Source organism: Neofelis nebulosa, chromosome X (assembly GCF_028018385.1).
Source record: "Neofelis nebulosa isolate mNeoNeb1 chromosome X, mNeoNeb1.pri, whole genome shotgun sequence".
In the NCBI taxonomy this organism is placed as follows: domain Eukaryota; kingdom Metazoa; phylum Chordata; class Mammalia; order Carnivora; family Felidae; genus Neofelis; species Neofelis nebulosa.
The window spans coordinates 28954955-28977982 of NC_080800.1; the positions used below are offsets into that span (position 1 = coordinate 28954955).

A 23028-nucleotide genomic window follows, 5' to 3' on the forward strand; every position below is an offset into this window, starting at 1 on the left:
ACCTTTACTTCTTTACACAATGGTCACCCAAACCCAATACAATACAAACTTTGCAGAGTCACTTCTTTTGATACTTTTATTTCTGATTTTGAGAGCAACTCTGTTTCCAGGCATTTAAAGTAAAACACTGCAAAATCCACAGGCTTGAGCGCAGTGAACTCTGTGGTAACACTTGGTGCTCTCTGACATAGCCCATTAGAGATGGGGTGTGTACACCTAATCCAAAGGAATCCTCTAGCTCTTCAGCAGCTGTTCACATGGCTCCTGACCTGCCCTTTGGGCTCTACTAAAACAGGATTCCCCAGCTGTCTGAGCTTCCAGTAAGCTCTTTCAGTTAACCAGCTACAAGCCAACATTGCTTGTATCTGGTTGCATTCTCTCAACCTGGATTTTCCCTTTTCCTTCCAAGTTGTTTTCCAATACATGGGAAAGATTGAGATTTACCACTTCCATGGACAGTTTTCTAAGTTCTTCAGACCTTTTGATAACATTATTTATAATACTGCTCCCCCCAAAACATGAGTGTAAAAAGGAATTACTCAACCTGCCTCTGATGAAAATACTTTGACAGTTCTGATTGTGTGACTTTTCTCTTTCTTATGTCTTTAGTTTGACCTCATACAGTTTCTGAGGCAAAAGACCTGTACTTGTAACAGTGTGCTCCCATGCCCTTTAACTCAGCCCTTAGTTCAGACTAAGGTAGCACTGCTGCTGTAATCTGATAAAGGAGCAGACAAGTGGTGTGCAAATAAAGACGGGTGCCAAGAATGAGCAAAAAGCCACTGATGTTTATGCCCTTTTATAGTCCTGATTCAATGACAGTCTTAGCCAAAAACAGAGTGGAAGGGGGGGGCAGCAATTTAAAACAAAACAAAACAAAAGCCAAGGAGAGGGTGACAACATTAAAAGGATAACTCCTTCATTTTCCCATAATTGGACATAGGAGATTACGATGCTAATTGTGCTCAATGCTGGTCTTCTTAAAACATAAGTTATTTCACAGTGGTAGAGACAGAGTACATTTAACAGGTGAAAGTAGACTGGCAAAATATTTTACATTATGTTGGTATATATAAATTCCTTGCTGGTTGCAATGCCAATTAATGGGTTGAGTATTTATTAAATATAAACTAAAAGCATGACAATTCAAACATGTATTTTTGTAAAGTTTTTTTAAAATCGTGTTAACCCTATTTAAAACCCATTTAATTATCAACATTTTTTACTTTATTACATGGATAAGCATTGGCTTTTATCATGCAGTTTAATATTCCTCCTATTCATTAAAACAACAAATTACCTACTAAAATTACCTACTAAAATAAAATAAACCAAAATAAGCAAAAATAGGAGCAAAGCTCTTCTTCAGATTCTTGAACAGTAACATAAGACTAAATGTTTTTAACTAACCTTAGACATATTCAGATTTCAAAACTGATGTATAAAACATCATTTTTCCAACATTTTAAACTAAAAGCATATTAACTTAAAATTATACGGAATAAAAATTTTGAATTGGAAGTTCTGGAAGAGTCATTTACGAAAAACAAATACAACAGCAGCATCAACATTTTACCAGCAGAGCAAAGAAATGACAGTTCCATTCCACTTAAAGGATAATTGTCAATTTGCCCCCACCTTCCATTACTGAAGAATGGCGTACATAACAAAGCAAAAGTAAGGCACTGAGGCAGAAGGCAAAAGATAATAAAGGAGACAGGGAAGAAATTGATTTCCAAACTCAATCCAGACTGCTAGGAACATTTTTTTTTCCCCCTCAGGTCTTAATATCATTACCTATACGATGCAAAATCCCTCCAGGGAATGTAAGGCTCGAGAAAAATGCCCTATGTGTTCTTTCACCTATTATAATTCCCAGGTATTTTGAACACGTGATACTAGAATAACGTAAGATTGAGCAAAGATTTGAACAGACATTGTTTTTTAAAATAGCAGTCTAAGGGGCGCCTGGGTGGCTCAGTCGGCTGGGCGTCCGACTTCAGCTCAGGTCACCATCTCGCGGTCCGTGAGTTCGAGCCCCGCGTCGGGCTCTGGGCTGACGGCTCGGAGCCTGGAGCCCGCTTCCGATTCTGTGTCTCCCTCTCTCTCTGCCCCTCCCCCGTTCATACTCTGTCTCTCTCTGTCTCGAAAATAAATAAAAAACGTTAAAAAAATTAAAAATAAAATAAAATAAAATAGCAGGCTAAGTAGGGGTGCCTGTGTGGCTCAGTCACTTAAGGGTCGGACTTCAGCTGAGGTCATGATCTCATGGTTTGTGAGTTCAAGTCCCACTTTGGGCTCTATGCTGCAGCTCAGAGCTTGGAGCCTGCTTGGAGCTCTTTGTCTCCCTCTCTCCCTGACCTTCCCTCACTTCCACTTTTATCTCTCTTTCTGTCAAAAAATAAACAAACATTAAATAAAAATGGCAGCCTAAGTAGAAGGCTTGGGCAATGCCAGAGTGGGTATTCCCTTTTGGATTTGCTAATGCTCATGTGCAACAAGTTGTGCTGCCTTAAGATGAGGACTCTTTTAAGCATGAGCAAGCAGGGCCATTTTCTTCTCTTCATTCTCATCCTGCCTGCTTCCTATTAAGAACTGTGGCTGAGAAATTTAAGATACCTGCTAACACCAGAGCCAAGATTTTTGTGCCCCCCTCCCCTGCCCCATAATTATGGTGGCAATGTTGAATGGAGAAAGAGAGAGAACACGTTGTCCCTGAGATTTACTGTTCCTGAATCCCTGGAGAGACACCTGGTTTTAAAAAGGTACCTGCAAAATTCTATTATGCTGTTATATATGGCAAAAATCAGCTCTTTATATTACAAATGTCAGAAAAAAGTAAACCAAATCATTTTAGCTGTTCTTCTTCTAACTATAATTTGCATAAGAGTGATTCACAAAGAGCAGGGTTACTGTCCCCTTCAAGACAGGATATGAAAATCTACAAAATACATATTCACTTTTAATATTAACTAGAGGGAACATGAAACTTTACAAAGAAAAACATTTTAAGAAAACTTCTATATGTGACTTAAGTAGACAAACCCTTCCAAAATTGGTGAAATAATTATTCACGCACACTGCCAATTTAACTTTCATATCTGTATGTAAATTAAACTGCAGAGCTCCAAATATGTGTTATGAATATTACTGTGTCAATATTGTACAGAGTGCAACTCCAAGAAGTTCAACTAAGACATGTGTTTAAGTGAGGCCAAAGGTGAAGACCGCAAGATGTTTGTTGGCATGTTTGTGGTATCAAGCTTGGTTGGCTGCATGGTGCATGCTCCCCGAAGAGAAACATTTTCATGAAATTCTGCTATGGAACTTGGTTGCATTTAATAATGATCATAAAAAAAAGTCTCTTCATTTCCCATACCACAGCCCACAACCCTCCCAACAAAATGTTCCATTATGAGCCAAGTGCCTTGATAACACAACACACATCTCCTAGGACTACAGCAAGACTTTGTGAGAAAAAAAACCACGGCCTCCCTCTGAATCCAATCAAAACCTGAATGTGCTTTATAAAAATAAACCAAGGTCATCGTTATTCTTCTCATCGTGATTTGGCTTGCCTTCAAATTACATACTCTGTACATGTGAAATAACTGTACCGCCTCCATTAACTGAGTTTGCCATCATTTTAATCAATGTATCTTTTCAGAACGAAAGGCAGAAATGTCAAATTGCGACCGTTATACATTCTTTTAACTCTCTAATCTGCATTAAATAAAAGCCGGTCTTTGAGAAGTAACGCGGGCCTTAAAGAAATATAATGGGCATCAATTGCATTTTAAAATTTAACTGGGAAAAGATTCAACAACAACGAATCTCTTCATATGGAGGTGGTTTCCCATGAAGCTTCTGAAGGTTAAGCCTTGAGGCCCATCACTTTTTGCGGGCTCTTCCCAAGGTCCTACCTGATTTTGTATGCATAATTTTGTATTATTTTTCTTAAAAGACCCCGCTCCCTCAAATTATAAAATCCCAGGCCCTTTAAAACCTAAGTTGACGTCTTCCTTCATGGTTCATTATATTTTGTCAGACAGAGGACAATTTGTCAATTTCTTACAAAATGACATGTGTCTAAAATAGAAAACGAACAACATGAACAGAAAATTCTCTTCAAAGAAAGGTTAATTTCCAATGACTCTTCAATGGCTTTAGTACTCTGTGATTTAAATGTGTATGCATGCATTTATATAAACATATATACTCACACCAAAATACCATGTTTCCTGTATTTGCAATGGAAGAAAAAGTTTAATAAAAAATATGATAAATCATTTTTAATAAGTTAGATATTACAGTAGAAGGTGGAAAGGGAAGGAAAATTTGGGAAATCGCTTTTATTCTCGTGGTAAAGCCGTGATGAAATATAGTAAAATAGAGATTTTAAAAACCCTGACTTTTCCAAGACAACGAAGATTTAAATCTCTTTTATTAAACCACACAAGTGGTTAAGAACTTGACAATTTGTTTCTCATGTAACAAATGACTTGAACTACAAGGATTTCAAATGAATCCTTCAGAAGTAAAGAGGAAACTCTATTAATATCTCTGTCCAAATTATGAATTTATATTTCAGTACTGTCTAGCTGGGGTAGTGTCAACCAATACATCTTTTTTCCCTTAAATAACCTAAATTTGCACAAAGGACATGGTAATCGTCAAGTTTACAGTAACTACAACATGACATTCTCTATTGCACTGTCAATAATGTTATGCCATGTGAAAGACACAGAAAACTTCTTATTCGGTTAAAATATATATTATCTACGTAGATCAGCAATGTATCTTTCACAGTTAAGATGCCCTTAGAAGACTCTGCAAATAAAATCATTCTAAAAGATGATTTTATTAGACCTCAAGATAATTTATATTCTTTAAAAACTTCCAATGAAATGTATAGTTGCAATAAATGATTTGAGTAACTCTTTGCAATGCAATTTTTGAGCAGTTCTAAAAGTAAACATTATTTATGTTAATACACTGATCTTCTGGCAACGACTTTCATTAAAAACAAACCACATGTACTCTTTTCAGTTTTTCAAACTATGGCAATTTAAAAGAAACACACATTCAGATGTCAATACATTCAAACAGAAATGTATCAGGTGGTAAAAGTTAATGTGTAACAGAACTGTGTGAATCTCTTCATATTCTCTTCACAAACCCACTGTCATGCAGCCTAAGTATTACCTGATAGCTTTAAAATGTACTTTAATCAAGTCCTACAAAACTTGTCCCCAAAAGGTTAGCTTTCTTCAAATTCTGTAAAAATTTAAAGCTGCTTCAATATCCATGCCAAAGCAGAGACTCCCTTTACCTTACTTCATTCCAGAGTTGCAGCTTTGCTATTTTTCCAAAATCACTCTATAAACTGGTTTACAGTTTTCAGTGTGTAGGTCTATCAATGATCAATCAGTATGTGTGTACTGCAAAGAATATATGCTGTTGTGTTTTTGGAATATTAGTAAATGGAATAGTTTTTCAACCAGAAAGCAGTTCTGAGGCTCACCAAATAAGTTCATAAAATAAGGAAATTTCATTAAAAGACGTTTACTATATATAAAATCTGGTAGCACCTAATGTCAATCAATAAATGCCCAATGTGTTTTTTTTTTTTCCACCCACAGGTTTTTCTGAGGCCAAAGTTCTGTTCTGAACTTTGAACATAAGTTTTCAAGAGTTACTTAATTGGAGAGGTTTACTTTATCATTGTTTATTATAGGCATCACCATCAAATCTGTTTCAGAATGGTTATAATCCACCAAAGGCGGTGTGGGGGGCGGGGGAGAGAAAATCCCCTCCATCCATCTCTTTGGGACACTCTGTATTCCTCATATGTTATTTTTATATATTATTTTTGCTATTGTGCCACAGTCAATTTTTAACTTTTTCATTAGTCATCATGACTTTCTTAAAATAAACAAAATAGATCTGCTTTATATAAAAGCCAAACTAAAAAGACTAACTGAAAAGTTAGGTCATACTAGATATAAAACAACATGGTGAGCTTAGCGTGAAATAATTATAAGTCTCTCATGCTTTTATGTTGTATTCTTGACAAAAGTGCATGGTCACTTGCCAACAGAGATCGTATCATTATTTGAAGGAATTTTCATGATACGCTACAGAACAGAACATTCACAATACTAAATATAATATGAGAAAAGGACTTTTAAATTAAATATTTATCAATCCTTTTCTCTGCCTCCATTTATCCATTACAATTCATTTTGTTTTCAATTTTTCCCCCAAGATGTGTTACATAGAATTTTTCTGACCTTGGGGTCTCCATGCATTATTCCCATACCACAATTAGTTCATTGAGAAGATATGGTAGGTCACTGACCCACATGTAACGATTACTGAATAGAGAAGTGTCAAATAATCAAGATAATAACTCAGATATACAAACTATTTCACAGCAATTAAAATAGTTTGCTACAAGTACTCCAGGCCAATTACCCATATTCTATTCCTTTAGTGGTTTCTTGAATAAGAACTATCTGCTTGATTGCATTTGCAAAGAAAACACTTTAAACTCTACTTTTCTCCTGAAAAGTTTTCCCAATGTGAAACATGTACACCTGCACACATATATGTGTACATTACAGAGAAGATAACATTTATGCTTCTTCACAGACCACTATACTACTTTAAAATCAATCTGCCTAATCAGTGCGCTTGCCACAAATTGTAAGTTATGCCATGGGGAAAATATTTTCAATTACTTTGTACTTACAACACTCGTCTACTTCTTCCCACCAAAGCATTTGGGGAAAAAAAAAAGTATCTATCACCGCAGCAACAAATATCTTGGTAAATTTGCTCCCAACTTAGGTGCTCCGATAGGTTTAGGAATGATGAGAAATCAACCAACTTCAGCAGCCTTTTAAAAAATAACAATTCAGTTTTTCCTATTCGTTTTTCTCTGAAGCCAAATGCCTCCAAGATCAGAGTCCTGTAAGGGGAAAGTGAGTGATCCCAACACTGAGTGAGTCAACGGAGTAACTGATGCCAGGATTCTGCAGAGGCCCCTGGATATTTCAAATTCCAGGACCTGCGCACAAGCAAGTGACCCGCCTTCTCTCTCAAGTTGGTTTCCCATAATAGGACTGCCCATGGTCACTACAAATAAGGTTGTGCTGCGAGCATGGCAAAGCCCTGTGAAGTCAAATAATGTTCAAGTGTGATCTGATTAATATCCAAACAAGAACAGCACAGTGGACACAGTACTTGCTCTCAAAGGCTTCTAAACATAAAAAGTCTTCAGACAAAACTACAACACTTTCTGTAACTTCTATACACGTTTCTAAAATAAGAGAGCAGAAAATCCTAATCCAGAAAAGACTTTTAAATGCCTTTCCTGTTTTTCCCATTTCAACAACGCAAAAATTTCACTCTAGTGAACAAAAAGAAATGCCCAGAATAATCTCTGCATTCATTATGTATCCACTGTCTACAAAACTTAATTTCTACCCTGGAGATCTTGTCAGAAGTCATGTATTGATGATGCCAACAGTCTGTAAGAAAAGCAGCAGCAGAATGTAGCAGCTGAGCTCTGAAGGCAGAATGTGTATAGCTCTCAGGGGACAAGGTTTATTCTAAAATACAGAATACTCTTATAATTGAATCAAGAAATCTTCCTAAAATGCTAAATTCCCGCAGTACCTTAAGATAAAACTTTACTAACAAATCACTCTTTCTTCAATTTCTTTGGTGGCAATTATTGAAATACCATTCTCTTAGACACTGGGTTCAATATTAGTTACTTAATGGTTCGCAAAAAGAAGTTTTCTCTATTAAATGGACACAGTTTTAATAGGCGACTCGGCATGTTTGTAAATGATTCTTTGCCAGTAGAAGACTTCTTTCTTATTTTTAATGCAACAGGTGAACCCATTTTTTATAAGAAACACTGGTTTAACTTTTTAGAAAGTTATTTGTTTTCTAATAATACTCTGAGCTAAAATCATTTCACTGTTTTTATAATACCGTTTGTTGAAGTGACAGACTCATTTTTCTATGTCAAGCATTCCAATGCTTGGCAGAAAAATAAATTATAGATAAAAATAGAAAAAAAACCCTGGCATACTGAATCAGAGTATGATGTTTACCTTAATAGTTATACATTTCCTATTTTAGAATATCATTATCATAATATCACCATTCCCCACAACAAAATCAATATGAAATAAAGCACAGGGCTTAATTTGTAGGTAATTGTACTTAAGTTACTATTATCCAAAATATATTTACAATATTCTCTGTAAGTCATCTCATTTCCTCTTCTTAGTGTGGTCATCTAAATATGTGTATATGCAACAATTTCATACAACAAAATTAAAATGGTTTTTGACCAACATGGAACCAAGTCTGTATTTTACCAAGTGTTGTTCTGTGCTACTGGGTACAATATCACCCTGAATGTAAGTTCCTTTACAACTTGTACTGTGAGTTTTCTAAGGATATAGATCCAATTAAGCCAAGGCATATGGACAGTTCATCATATAAACTGTGATCCATGAAGCATCAGCATCACACACGGGAAACTTTCTGGAAATGCTATACACCTGAGATCTGAGAAATAAACACTCCGGGAGTAAGACCTAGTACTGTTTCACAGGTGATTCTAATGCATAGCCAATTGTGAAAAACCATGAAGTGTATGTTTCTAAAAATAAGTACAGCTCCAAATATACCAAAATCCTGTCTTGGTTAATACTGACTACACAAAAAAGCAGTAGATTTGAAGGCTTTCAGGTACATCTTAATGGTCTTTTAGTGTTAGTCAATAATCAGAACTTACTGGGCACCTATAAGAAATTCTACATTAATGTGAAATAGACATACTTCCTTTAAGGTTTTAAAATCTAGGTGAGAAGATCTACTTAACTCAGAAAGCCGAAAGGTACATAAAATACAATGTAGTCCAAACAGAGTGAATTCTAATTCAGACCTTGGTCTATTTTCCTGGGGTCCTCACTTACTTACCTTTTTCATTTAGTCCTCATGATAACTACGTTGGCGAGGTCTTAGGAGCCCCATGACAAAGATCACTGGTTAAAGCAACTTGCTCAAATTCCCACTGTTCATAATTGGCAGTATGGAGCTTTTTAAAATTTAACTTTTTATGTTGAGGTAATTACATATTCACAAAAAGGTTGCAAGGACAGTAAACAGGGATTCCATATACTCTGCATTCAGTGTCCTCAGTTACACTTTTTAAGACAAAATTAGAGGGAGGGAGAATATGAATATCTTCGTGTGGAGCCCAATGAGGGACTCAATCCCACGACCCTGGAATCATGACGTGAACCGAAATCAGGAGTCAGATGCTCAACCGACTGAGCCACCCAAGTGCACCCTCAGTTACATTTAAGCAAACCATTATGCAATTTCAAAACCAGAAAACTGACATTAATATGTTTATATGTTTCTGCCATGTTCTAATACTGTGGATTTGTGCAACCACAGCTTAAATCACAATATAGAACCTAAAGAATGGTTCCCTCACCACAAAGATCTCACTCCTGCTCTCCCTTTATAGTCCTACCAACCACCACTCTGTGATGCCACACCCCACAGCCTGGTATCTGCTGATTCATTCTCCATCACTGTAATTTCATCATTTCAACAATGTTACATAAGTGGAATCATTCAGTACATGATCTTTTTTTAAAAATTTAACATTTATTTTTAAGAGACAGAGAGAAACAGAGCATGAGCAGGGAAGGGACAGAGAGAGGAGACACAGAATAGGGAGCAGGCTCCAGGCTCTGAACTGTCAGCACAGATCCCGACGCGGGGCTCAAACTCAAAAAGCGCAAGATCATGACCAGAGACAAAGTCGGACACTTAACCAAGTGAGCCACTGAGGCGCCCCCATGATATTTTAATAACAGCTTTTTTCACTTGGCATAATGTCCTAGGGACCCATTCAAGTTGTCACCACCCTCCATAGCCTGCTTTCTTCTACTGTGAGTAGTAGTCCATGTTAATAACATACTATGGTTTAGTTACAATAAATGTATCGTAGGAAATTTTGGTTATTTTTGGCTTGAGTTTACTACAAATAAAATTGCAAAACCATCATGTACATATTTTACATTTATCTGGGATTAATGCCCAGGAGTAAAGTTGTTGGTTCTATGCTACATGTTTACTTTTTTTTTTTTTTTAATTTTTTTAATGTTTATTTATTTTTGAGAGAGACAGAGACAGAATGTGAGTGGGTTGGGGCAGAGAGAGAGGGAGGCACAGGATCCGAAGCAGGCTCCAGGCTCCGAGCTGTCAGCACAGAGCCTGACGCGGAGCTCGAACTCACAAGCTGTGAGGTCATGACCTGAGCGAAGTCGGACGCTCAACTGACTGAGCCACCCAGGCGCCCCATATGTTTACTTTTTAAATAAACTGCCAAAACATTCTCCAGGGTGTCTGTACCATTTTACCTTTCTGCCAGCAATGTGAGTGATCCAGTTTCCCTGTATCCTATTCTCTACATTCTCTGTATGGTATATGGTATTGTCAATTTTAGTTTTTTCAGTCTTAAGCAGGTAGAGATATATCATGGTGGTTTTAATTTGAATTGTCTGGTTAATGACATTGAACATCTTTTCTCATGCTTATTTGCCATCTGAATGTACTCTTCACCAAAATGACTGTTCATGTCTTCTGCTCACTTTCCAATTAGATACCTTTCTTTTTAACTGCTAAGTTTTGAGTGTTTTTTTATATTTTTCGAGGTATGAGTCCTTGGTTGGATACGTGATTTGCAAATAGTTTCTCCAAGTTGGTAGCTTATCTTTTCATCTTAACGGTGTCATTCCAAAGCAAACTTTTTGAACTTTCATTAAGTCCAATTCACTGCATTTTTTTTTCTTTTTATGGATGGTGCTTTTGGTATCAGGTCTAAAAACTATTCACCAAGCCTTAATTCATCAAGAGTTTCTACCTTTTTTTCCTAACTTCTTCATCATTTTATATTTACATTTAAATCTGTGATTGAGTTCACTTGTGTATGAGGTGTGGGGTTTCTGAAGATTATTTTTTCTTATAGATTTCAAATTGCTCAAACAGTACAACAGCATTTGTTGAAAAGGCTATCCTTCCAATGAAAACATTTGTACTTTTGTCCAGAACCAGTTGGGCCTATTTGTGGGGATCTATCTCTGGGATCTCACTTCTGTCCTACTGATGTGTTTGCCTATCTTGTTCCCAATACCACACTGCCTTAGTTAACTCTACCTCTGTAATATATGCCTAAGCATTAGAGTTATTCCTTCTACTTTATTACTCTTTTCCAAAACTGTTCTAGAAATTCTAGGTCCTGTGTGCTAGCTTACAAATTTTACAGTAGGCTTATCTACAAATAGATCTACAGATCAGAATTAAAAATACGATTTCTGGTATTGTGATGGGAATTGCTTTAAATAGATAAGTTTGGGGAGGTATGACATTTTAACCATGTTGACTCTTTTAATGCATCAATCCATTACAAATATATTTGCAATATTCAGGCCATCCTTAATTTATATCATAACAGTGCTTTGTATTCTGACTGGATGGTTTTTTTTCACATTTCTAATATGCTTCTGAGAGTATTACTGTTATATATGTAGTTGCACAAAGGAAAAGAGCAGGGGTTGCTAAACAACACTTTCAGAAAAGGGTATTAAACAAATGTATGTAACTCAACATGCACCATACATGTATGCTTTGAAAATTATTTTAATATTTTTAAATGTTTATTTTTAAGACAGAGAGAGACAGAGTGTAAGTGGGGAAGGGTCAGAGAGAGAGGGAGACACAGAATCTGAAGCAGGCTCCAGGCTGTGAGCTGTCAGCACAGAGCCTGAGCCAGGGCTTGAACCCACAAATGTTGAGATCATGACCTGAGCCAATGTTGGACACTTAACCGAGCCACCCAGGCACCCCAAAAATAATTTTAAATGATAAAGTTTTCATTCTTACACATGAATTAATACACATGGATTATTTCTTCAAGAATACAAAGCTTACTTTTATTACACTCATGGCCCACATAAGTATGTTTTTTAAATTAATCTCTTTAGTTTCCAGATTTAAGATACATGCTATAAAAAAAAATGAAGACTGGTCCTTGCTTATATTCTAGTTATCAACCAGTAATTCCCATATCATAAAATGAGTGGAATATGAATTAGAGAGAACTGATTATGGTAGACTTCAAAGCAGATAAGAAGGGAATTCCTAAGAAACTGAAAACCCTAACAGCAGTATTTTTATACAAATTGGGAGGGGTCTGAGTCATTTTCCCTACTGATTCAATTATTTCACATAAAGTACTGTGATTAAACAGATCATCAGAGGATAAGTAAGCTAGGGGAAAAAAAACAGGCTTAGTAGCTAACATATTTAAATAAAGGTGACAGATTTGTTAATTTGGGAAAAATAATTTCTAGGCTATTTCTGATTCTCTTACCCACAATGACCCATATTGGCCGAAAGGCTACACATTCTATTAAAACATGTATTTCTTAGGTGTTAAGAAAAAAAAAAATCTCTGCAGATAAAGCCAAAGGAGAAATGTGCTAGGTATGCGTAGTTTATTATCACTGAACCCACACAAAAAAGGCAGGTGAGGATTCAGGCAAATGGGGGCTTGTCCATATGAAAAAAAAAAAAAAGCTTGCTGAAATTTTATAGTCATTACATTAAAGCTATTGATGAATTTGGGGGAGAAGTGACATTTACTGTTATACTTCATAGTCTATGAACACAGTATTATCTCAATTTATTTAGGTCTTTGTTTTATTTCAGGTCCTATATGTTTTGTTAGGTTCCCAAACATAGCCCGCCCTCCCTCTCTCTCTTTTCTATTTTTTTTTTTTTTGGAGTAACTGCAGAAAATTACATTTTCAATTTTAGTTTCCAGCAGTTCACTTTTTACGTATAGAAATACAATTGGATTTCATAGTTCATCTTATATCCTGAAATCTTGCTGAACTCATTATTTCTACGTATACTTTTGTAGAATCCCTGGGATATTACACAGAGCCCCATCATAACATGTGTAAATAGAAATGATTTTTATGCTTTTATTTACTTTCTTGCAGTTTTGGGCTAGCTAGAACTTCCAGTACTATAAAGAGCAGACTGAAAGCAAACACCTTTGCCTTGATCCTACTAATAGGAAGAAAGCATTCAAATAGTTGAACGTTATTATGATGCTTGCTAGAGAATTTTTGTAGATGTTCGTGACCATGTTGAGGAAATCCTCCTGTATTCCTAGTTTCCTGAGAATTTCTACCATGAATGGGTGTTGAATTTTATCAAACCTTTTTCTTCTGCATCAATAATAACATGTGATTGTTTTTAGTTAATACAGTTTATCATATTCTGTTGGGGACTGTTGTCTCTATGTAGGAAGGATACTCTTCAGTAGCTTTTTTTTTGCTCTGTTCTGTGTTGGTCTGGTTGTGGTATCTGAGGACTTTTAGTGTCATAAATGAGTTTGGAAGTGTTGCCCCTTTTCTATTTTTATGGACAATGACAGTTCTTTTCTTTAATCACGTGAAAAATGGCATGCCATTTCCTTCTGGATTCTATGGTTTGTCGTTAAAAAATCCTGTCATTTGATTTTTTTTCCCTATACATAAAGTGTTCTTTGTCCTTCACTGCTTTTAAGCTTTTTATTTTTTTCTTTATCACTAGTTTTCAGAAGTTTCACTATAAGGGGTACAGTCATGCATCTCCTTGGGTTTATCCTTTTTATTCACTCGGCTTCTTGAACCTATAGGTTTTTGTCTTTTTCCAAATTTGGTTATTTTTCAGTCTTTATTTCTTTGGTCACTTATTCAGCAATACTCTCTTTTTCCTCCCCTTTCAGGACTCTGAAGACACGCATCATAGATCTTTCATTATCATCCCACAGGTCACGGAGGATCTGTTCATTTTTTATCAGCCTAGTTTCTTTTTTGTTCAGACTGGGTAATTTCTACTGTTCTATCTTCCTGTTCACAGGCTTTGCGCTCTGCCCCCTCCAATCTGCTGTTGAGACCATCCACTGCATTTTATTTTGATTCTTATATTTTCCAGTTCTAAAACTTCATTTTGTTCTACATGTCTTCTATTTCCTGCTGAGACGTTCTATTTTTTATTTGTTGCAAGCAAGTTTGTAATTGCTTATTGAACCATTTTTTATGATGGCTGCTTTAATATCCCTGGCAGATAATTCTATCACCTGTGTCATTTTGATGTAGGTGACTGGTGATTGTCTTTTTTCATTCAAGTTGTGATTTTCCTTTTCCTTGGTTTGATGAATGATTGTAAATGGAAACCTGGACATTTAGGGTATTATGTTATCAGACTCCAGACCTTACTTAAATCTTCTGTTTTATCTGGTGTGTTCTTACATTCCTTTGGTGAAACATGGGAAGGGGGGTTGTTCCCTTGTTACTGTTTGGTGCATCAGAAGTTGAGGTTTGCCATTCAACCTGTGTTGATACATGAGCTTATTTACTTCTGTGTGCAGTTTCTATTTCTTTAACATTATTTTAATTTCCATTAAAGATAGTAAATGGATTTCTGGAACCTTGCAGGTTCATTCTTAAGCATCTAGAAGTTTTTCCACTAGGCAGAAAAATGCTTCAACTTGTGAACCTGAGAGCACTTCTTAACTTGTATCCCCACTGACATGATGTCTCTGACATGTACAAAATGATTTGGTTTTATAACTTGGTACTATATAGCAATGCCTTCTGTGGGGTCAAGACAGAGAACATTTACTCACTAAGCGAAATAAAACTCAAAAGTAATTTATCTGTGTTGTAAAAATAATGGATGCCTAAGTCATATATTGATCTTCAACTATTTTAGAAAGTAAATGTGTAGAAATTAGTGATGGTGATTAAAGATTTCTGAATGAAACCTACGTATAATAAGCAAAAAGAAATTCAACACACTAATGCCAGTGAGATGCGAATCAGTACCAAGATTTAATAGTTGCATTTCTTAGGTTCAATTAGTCAAGGTCCTGGCAGGAGACAGGGGGACAAAAAAGCACTTAATAGAAAACAATTTGTTGAAATAAGTGTGGACAGAAGTATAGGCAGGGTGATGAGGCTAAAGGAAAGTGAATCATCGAGGTAATATCCAAAGTGGGAAGTTGTTTCCACCTCTAGGCCTGATGGGTCAAAGTGAGAGACCAACATTGTTGGAACAGCAATAGACCCACAAAGTCATGACAAGGACTTTAGTGAAGTACATACAAAGTAACAAATAAATACACTAAGCTTTCCCTCCATCCTCCGATCTGGTGTCACACAATTTGCTAACAGGGTGCAAAAGGCCTAGGTAACGGAGATGAAGAGTTAAACTTCCCATGGCAAAGAGTAGAGCAGATAATGTCACAAAATGGATGTGCTGGTGGAGAATAGGGCCACTCATACAAGTGAGGAATTATTAGCAAGTGGGCTTAGCCTTCACTATCAGGATACTCATCACTAGTATGATAACCTAGTGGAAAATATGATGAGAAATGAATAGACCTTTTGCAATCTAGCCCTTTTCTTCTTTTTTCAGCACTGTAACTCTGAATCCCCCTGAAGCGATCTCATGTACTTTCCTACCTTTATAGCTCAAATTATTTCAAAAGTTCATCAAATACTTTCTTGCATACTGCTTTGCTCATTTGTTACAAGCATAATAAATCGCCTGAATATTTGTTTAATATGTCTTAGCTGCTAGAATACAAACTCAATCAGAAAAAATGTTGTCTTTTCCTTTTGATTTACTTCACTCCCACTGTTCATGACTTTGTCATATGTAGGCTATGGCCTCTGCTTATCATTTATCTTTTATTCTATATCAGTGTATTGTATGCTTCCTTATCCTTCTGGACTTTATTTAATGAAGATTTTTTTGAAGTTTTCTTCAGCCCCATTTGTAGTTGAGTCTAATGATATGAATTTATCTTCACTACTCAGTTGTAAACTTCTTCATGTTACAGATGTGTTAAGATTTACTGTTGATATCATTAGTTCTCAAAAGTGCATTGGGTTTCATAAGGGCTCAAGGATATCAACTGGAAAAAAAGCAAACAGGTACAAGGGAGGAAGCCAGGAATTTACATCACAGATAATTATAAAATTCAAAATAAAGGCTGAATCCTTTGAGTGTAGCAAATTAAATCTGTTCTCAAATATATGTCAAAAGAGATCTGACCCTTACCTTTGTGGGATAACCATGGTATCAAATTCTCATTTGAAACAGTGGCACCAAGCCAAGGAATTAATGCGCATTTATTTATCAAATATTTATTAGGGCCAAATTTTCTACATTAAGGAAATAAGGTAATAACTCCTGGTCCCCATCCTCAAGGGGATTATGCTTCAAATGTATTAAAATAAAATACATTTTAATCTACATGTCAATTAATGAATTCAAATAAGCTAGAGGATGCTGTCTGGGAGAGGTACCTAAGACAGAAATCAGATTTTAAAGATATTATCACATGTACTGCCTACCATAAAAGATTGTCATGTCAGTTAAATAACCAATGAGGGGCGCCTGGGTGGCTCAGTCGGTTAAGCGTCCGACTTCGGCTCAGGTCATGATCTCACCGTTGGTGAGTTCAAGCCCCGCGTCGGGCCCTGTGCTGACAGCTCGGAGCCTGGAGCCTGTTTCGGATTCTGTGTCTCCCTCTCTCTGACCCTCCCCCGTTCATGCTCTGTCTCTCTCTGTCTCAAAAATAAATAAACGTTAAAAAAAATTTAAAAAAAATAAAAATAAAAAAAAATAAATAAATAAATAACCAATGAATTAAAAAAGCTGCTTTTAAAAGCATGCACAAGAAAAGAAGAAATCAATAATCCAAGCTCTACCCTCAAGAATCTAGAAAATGAAGAGCAAAATAAACCTCAAATAAGCACAATGAAGGAAATAAGAAAGAGCAGAAATCAATAAAACTGAAAACAGAAAAACAATAGACAAAATCAATGAAATAAAGAGCTCATTTTTCAACGAGATCAGTAAAATTGACAAAGTGCTAACAAGAGTGACAAAGGAGAAAAACTGAAGACATACAAATTACTAATGTTAAGAATCAAATGGGATATCACTATATATTGGGCAGATATCAAAAAGATAATAAGGGAACACTGTGGGGCGATTATTCACACACATACTTGACAATTTAGATAAAATGGACTAATTCTTCATAAAGCACAAACTACTGCAAATCACCCAGTATGAAATAGATAATTTGAACAGCCATATAATAAGTAAATGGAACTTTTAGAAGTTTAAAAAAGCCATATAATAAGTAAATGGAACTTTCAGAAGTTTAAAAACTTCTGAAAAATAAATCTCCTTGCCCAGAGGGTTTTACCAAAGTTTTAAAAAAGGACCAGCACCAATTCTACAGTCTTCCAGAAAATAAAAACAATACAGAATACATTTAATGAATCCAGCAATAGCCTGATAGTAAAATGTAAAAAACAAACAAACAAACAAAAAAACAAACAAACAAAAAAAAAAAAAAACACCAGAACAAAAACCTAGAGATTAATATTCCTTAATACCAAAGCAAAAATTAACAAAATTTCAGCACATAAAACTCAGCAGCATATCAAAATAATCTTGCAGGGTTTCTTCCAGGGATGAAAAGCTAGTTTGGTATTTGAAAATCATTATTGTAACCCACCACAGTAAATGTTAAAGAAGAATGATCATTTGATTTCATCAGTGGATGCATGACATTGTTTGACTAATTTCAACATCTGTGTCTGAAATAAACTCTCTGAAAAATAGGAAAAGAACTTCTTCAACTTAATAAACAGCACCTACATATATCATACAGTTAAGTACATACTTTATAGTGAAAGATTAAATGCTTGTCCCCTAGTACTGTGAACAAAGCAAGAATGTATACTCTTACCACTCTTATTCAACACAGTGCTGAAAGTTTTGGCTAGTGCAAGGAGGCAACGCAAGAAAATAGACCCATACCTACCTATAGGTAAAGGAAGACATAAAACCATTGCTTACAAGCAAATGAGAGGAATAGGAAAATTCCTCTACTACATAAAAAGCCAACTACAAAAAAAAAAAACCCTCGTAGAATAAGTGAGTTCATCAAAGTAGCAGAATACAAGATAAAAGTACAAAAAACAATTGTATTTCTATATACTAACAATGAACAAGGGGATACTGAAATTAAAAATAAGAATCTTTACCACCCCACAAAAAAACGAAGGTGTCAATCTCACACAACATACACTGTACGTATATGGTAAAAACAACCCAAGGCTGTAGAAATAAATTAAAGAACATCTAAGTAACTGAGGCAACATACAGTGTTCATTGGTTGGCTCAACATAGTCCATTTTACTCAAGTTGATACACAGTTTTAACACAATTCCCATCAAAATCCTAGCAAGAGAGTATAGACAAGAACACTCTAAAATTTATATGTAAAGGCAACAAAATTAGCATAAAAATGTTGAAGAACAAAAATACACAAGCAAGTTTATCAGATTTTCAAACTTACACAGCTACAGTAATCAAGATAGTGAGGCACTAGTGTGGCACTGGTGGTTGCAAAGACTCAAAGATCAATGGGAGTTTAGAGAACCACACAAATATGGCCAACTGGTTTAGACAAAGATCCAGAAACAATTCAGTGGCACAAATACCAATGAACAACAAATGGTGCCAGAAAACCTAAGTGTGCCATCTTATATAAAATTAACTAATAATGGATGATAAATTTATTTTTTAAGTTTATTTATTTATTTTGAGAGAAAGAGGGAAAGTGTGAGTTGTGAGGGGCAGAGGGGGGAGTGGGGGGAGAGAGAATCCCAAACAGGCTCCGGGTTGACAGTACAGAGCACCATTGGGGAGCTTGAACTCACAAACCATGAGATCATGAGCCGAAATCAAGTGTCAGATGCTTAACCAGCTGAGCCACCCAGGCTCCCCTGGATGATGAATTTAAATGTAAGACATGAAACTGTATTTTGAAAATATATACATAAGAAAATCTTTAGGATCTAGGGCTAGGTAGAGTTCTTAGATTTTATGCTAACAGCATGGTCCATAAAAGGAAGAGCTAATTAACTAGACAGAAACAAACATTTTACTTTTCCTCCCAGGGGATAAAAAGACAACCTGAGGAAATAAGGTCTGTGAACAACATATTCAGGCAGAGACTAGAACATATAAAGAACTCGTAAGACACAAAAATCAAACAAAACCAACCTCCCACAAAAAAATTCCATTACAAAATGGACAAAAGACACAGAGAGTTATTTCACCAAAGACAATACACAGATGGCAAATAAGGTGATAGTACCATTAGTTGTTAGGGAAATACAAAATAAAATCACAGGGAGATGTAACTATAGATCAAAATGGCTAAGTTAGAAAATACTGACAATATTACATGCTGCCAAGAATTTATAGATACTGGGTTCCTTGTTGATGGCAATGTTAAATGGTACAGCTACTATGAAAAAGAGTTGGGCAGCTTTGTAAACAGTCAACACATAAATGCCATACAAGCCAGCAATTTCGATCCAGGGCATTAACTCCAGAGAAATTAAAATTATTTTTCACACCAAAACTTGTATATGAGTATTCAGAGTATTTGTAAAATCCAGAAACTGGAAAATCAGATACCCTTCAAAAGGAGAGAGGCTCAGCCAAGTGTGGCACATCCATACCGTGCTATACTACTCTGAACTAAAAAGGAACACACTATTTAGACACACAGCCATCTGGAAAAGTCTCTAGATCATCTTCATGAGTAAATCAAGCCAATCCTAAAAGGTTACATACTATAGGAACCCACTTATATAACACGCTTGAAATAACGAAGTTATCCAAATGGGTATCACATTGCTGGTTGTGGGGGTTAAAGAGTAGGTGGGGGCAGGAAGGAAATAATGGGTCTGGACAAAGAAGGGTGACATAAAGTTTCCATGTGACGATGGAAATATTCTGTACCTTGATTGTACTAATTAATGTCAATAAGCTGGCTGTGATATTGTATTATAGTTTTATAGTATGTTAATACAGGGAGGAACAAAGTAAAATGATACATAAGACCTCTTTTTTTTTATAATTCTATATGAATCTACAGTTATGTAAAAAATACATAGTTTAAGTAAATAAAAAAGATGGGGGCTTGAGTTTGGCCCACGGTCCTAAGTTTTCAGACTCCTCGTATGGGACACTGATATATATGCACACAAAGCAAAGTAAGGATAAAACATACTGTAAAGTCTAATGAAGATTAGGTGACAGCAATAATATGTTTACAATTGTCTCTGCAATTGCTCCTCTTTGTTGTTGTTGTTGTTGTTGTTGTTGTTGTTGTTGTTTTTTAGAGAGAGAGACAGAGAGTACATGTGCAAGTGAGGGAGAGAATGAGAATGAGTCTTAAGCAGGCTCCACGCTCAGCACAGAGCCCGATGTGTGGCTCGATCCCATCGCTCTGGGATCATGACCTGAGCTGAAATGAAGAGTTGGATGCTCAACCAACCAGCCACCCCAGGTGCTCCTGCTCCTTTTTGTTTTAAAAGCTACAGGGCCTAGGTTGTATAATAATAGCACAGTTCAAAGTTACAATATAGTAACAGAGTACAATGTTCAAGAAGACTTTAAATCTGCAAATAAGAATTCTGGGTACCTTTTAAAATAAATATGAGAATCTTGAGAAAACATGCTCCAAATGACACTTTGTCATTACTTAATATTCAAAAAGATTCCGTAAATGTACTGAAAACCTAGAGCAAGTTATTACTGTGCAAGAAAGAGTAACGGAAGTAATATAAATCTCTGTGGATGACATTTAAATTGCAGCTTCAGCAAAACTTGTAGGCTGAAATCAAAATCCTTTGCTAATTTCTTTGTGAAAAAAAGTTAAAACAAACTCTGCAATTGTTACACTATTTACTGTGTCCTTAATATCACAAGTTTCCGTCTATACCAAAACCTTAACGTACGTGACAATTTTTTTGTGATGGCTGAGTGGGTCATTCTCAGAATGAGTGTGAGAGTTATGAGAGTGATCTTCATCCAAATATACGGGGCCTAAAATTTGAGGACCTTCTTAGTTTTGGGTATTTTTTAAGCATGTGGCTATCTGGAGGCTTTAGCAGTGTCTTTGAAGAGTTCTGTGAAATGGAGGGGCCCTGACACTTAGGCTTCATTAGTCTCCTGACAAATCTTCTGGGGAGGCAAGATTAAAGAGGAATTGTGAACCAGGTGAACCTACACATGCTATTTTCTCTAATACAGTCCCAGAGCTGGGGGGTGGAGACTTCATTCAGATTGAGTCTCTAATTGAGTGGCATTCTATTTTGAAACTCTTAATACTTAAAAAAATGAAAATAACCTCTGAAATAATGACCATTTATAATTTGGTTCAAAAATTTTCCTGAGCCCCATAAGCAATATAGTTACTCACTGAAGCCTGAAAGTGGGAGCCTGTTACAGAAACCACAGAGAGTATTTTACTTGACTTTAAATGAGGTTTCAAAAATGGTCTGAATTTAGAGGAGGATTACAGAAAATAAGTCGATATAGGTTTATATCATAAAGTTAGGTTTAATTTTTTTCATGTGTTCAAAAATTCATAAGTATCATGACTTGAATATAGCCTATAACCCATATTATATTAAATGCCATTGTTTACATTCCTATAATATGTTGGATTCAATTAACTTCTCAAAACAACCAAAGCTTTCATAATCCCTTCACCACTTTTTAAGAAAGTAAACATTTTATTGTGAAGTTTCAGTGTTAGCTTTATTTTTTAGCTTTATTTGGGATATTAAGAAGTCTGCTAAGTTACTAAACCTGGGTTTAATATGTATGTAGGTGCGTGTGTATGTGTGTGCACATATGCCTTTTTCATTACCATCTTTGTCTTCAAAGGTACATGTTTCTTTCTTTTAAAGTTTATTTCTTAATTAATCTCTACACCCCATTTGGGGCTCAAATACATGACTCCGAGATCAAGGACTGCACCAAAGAGCCAGCCAGGTGCCCCTCAAGTTATGTTTCCTGTCACATTCACGAATGAAGTACTTTTTAGGATTTCCCAATTCTGAGGTATACCTTTAGAAAACTGGAGAACAGAGTAAGATTAAAGATAGGTATAAGTCCCTCTTTGTAAAACAATAAAAAAAGGTGATGTGGGGGGGGGGGAAGGGCTACCTGAATAAATCCTCCATTTGAAGACAGGGAAATCTAATAATACAACTGGTTCTTGAAAAGGAGGTTTGTAGAAAAATATTATTTGAAAAAATATATTGAGACAAGGCTAGTAGTAGTTAAATCCATTAGAAAAGAGAAACTGTATTAGGTTCTCACTTATACTTTATAGACCCCATTTTTTTCTATTTTCATTCAGTTATTAGGAAAAGAATAAAATGAAATAATTTATGGTTAAAAATAAGTGAACTTGAACTTGAACTAGCTAGGGGACAGTTCTGACATTGACTAAAGTAGGGAATTAGGACATTTTCTCTCTGATCCCCACTGCAATCAATTTTTCCCCATAGCTAGTGCAGCTACATTATATATAACAAACTAGTCCACTCTCCTCCTTGAAATTTGTAACATTGCTGCCATTCATTTATTTTATCAGTAAGCTCTAATCACCCAGTACATTATTGCTATTATGATTTTGGACAGATATCTATTACATTATTAGGAGTATGAAAATTAAAAGATTTTATTTTACTTTCATTTAGCCCTTCTCTAATATTTTTTTTTTCCTTTAAGTAGATCCCAGTTTCTGAGCTACATCATTTTCTTTCTCTCCGAAGTACTTCTGACATTTCTTGTAAGGCAAATCTACTGGCAACAAATCCTCTCAGTGTTGGTTTGTCTGATACAGTATTTATTTCTCCCTCACTTCTGAGAGATAATTTCAATGATACAGAATTCTAGGTTGGTGTTTTTTTTTTTTTCTATGCCTTGAATATTTTATTCTCCTGTCTTCTTGCTGGTATGAACCCAACC

The 23028-nt window shown here is 35.6% G+C and overlaps 1 protein-coding gene across 14 annotated transcripts in view; it reads right to left on the reverse strand.

Moving 5' to 3' along the window:
• Positions 1 to 23028, reverse strand: part of DMD (dystrophin) — a 2138536-nt gene that overhangs the window by 2023701 nt on the left and 91807 nt on the right. For 13 of the 14 annotated variants that reach the window (XM_058713888.1, XM_058713887.1, XM_058713891.1 and 10 more), the window contains exon 1: positions 6755 to 7011. The exons of the other annotated variant lie outside the window; for it this stretch is intronic. In XM_058713888.1, the coding sequence (XP_058569871.1) occupies positions 6755 to 6785 (31 nt within the window). In that variant the 5' untranslated portion in view covers positions 6786 to 7011. Of the gene's footprint in view, positions 1 to 6754; positions 7012 to 23028 lie in introns of those variants that run through there. 14 annotated transcript variants of the gene reach the window in all.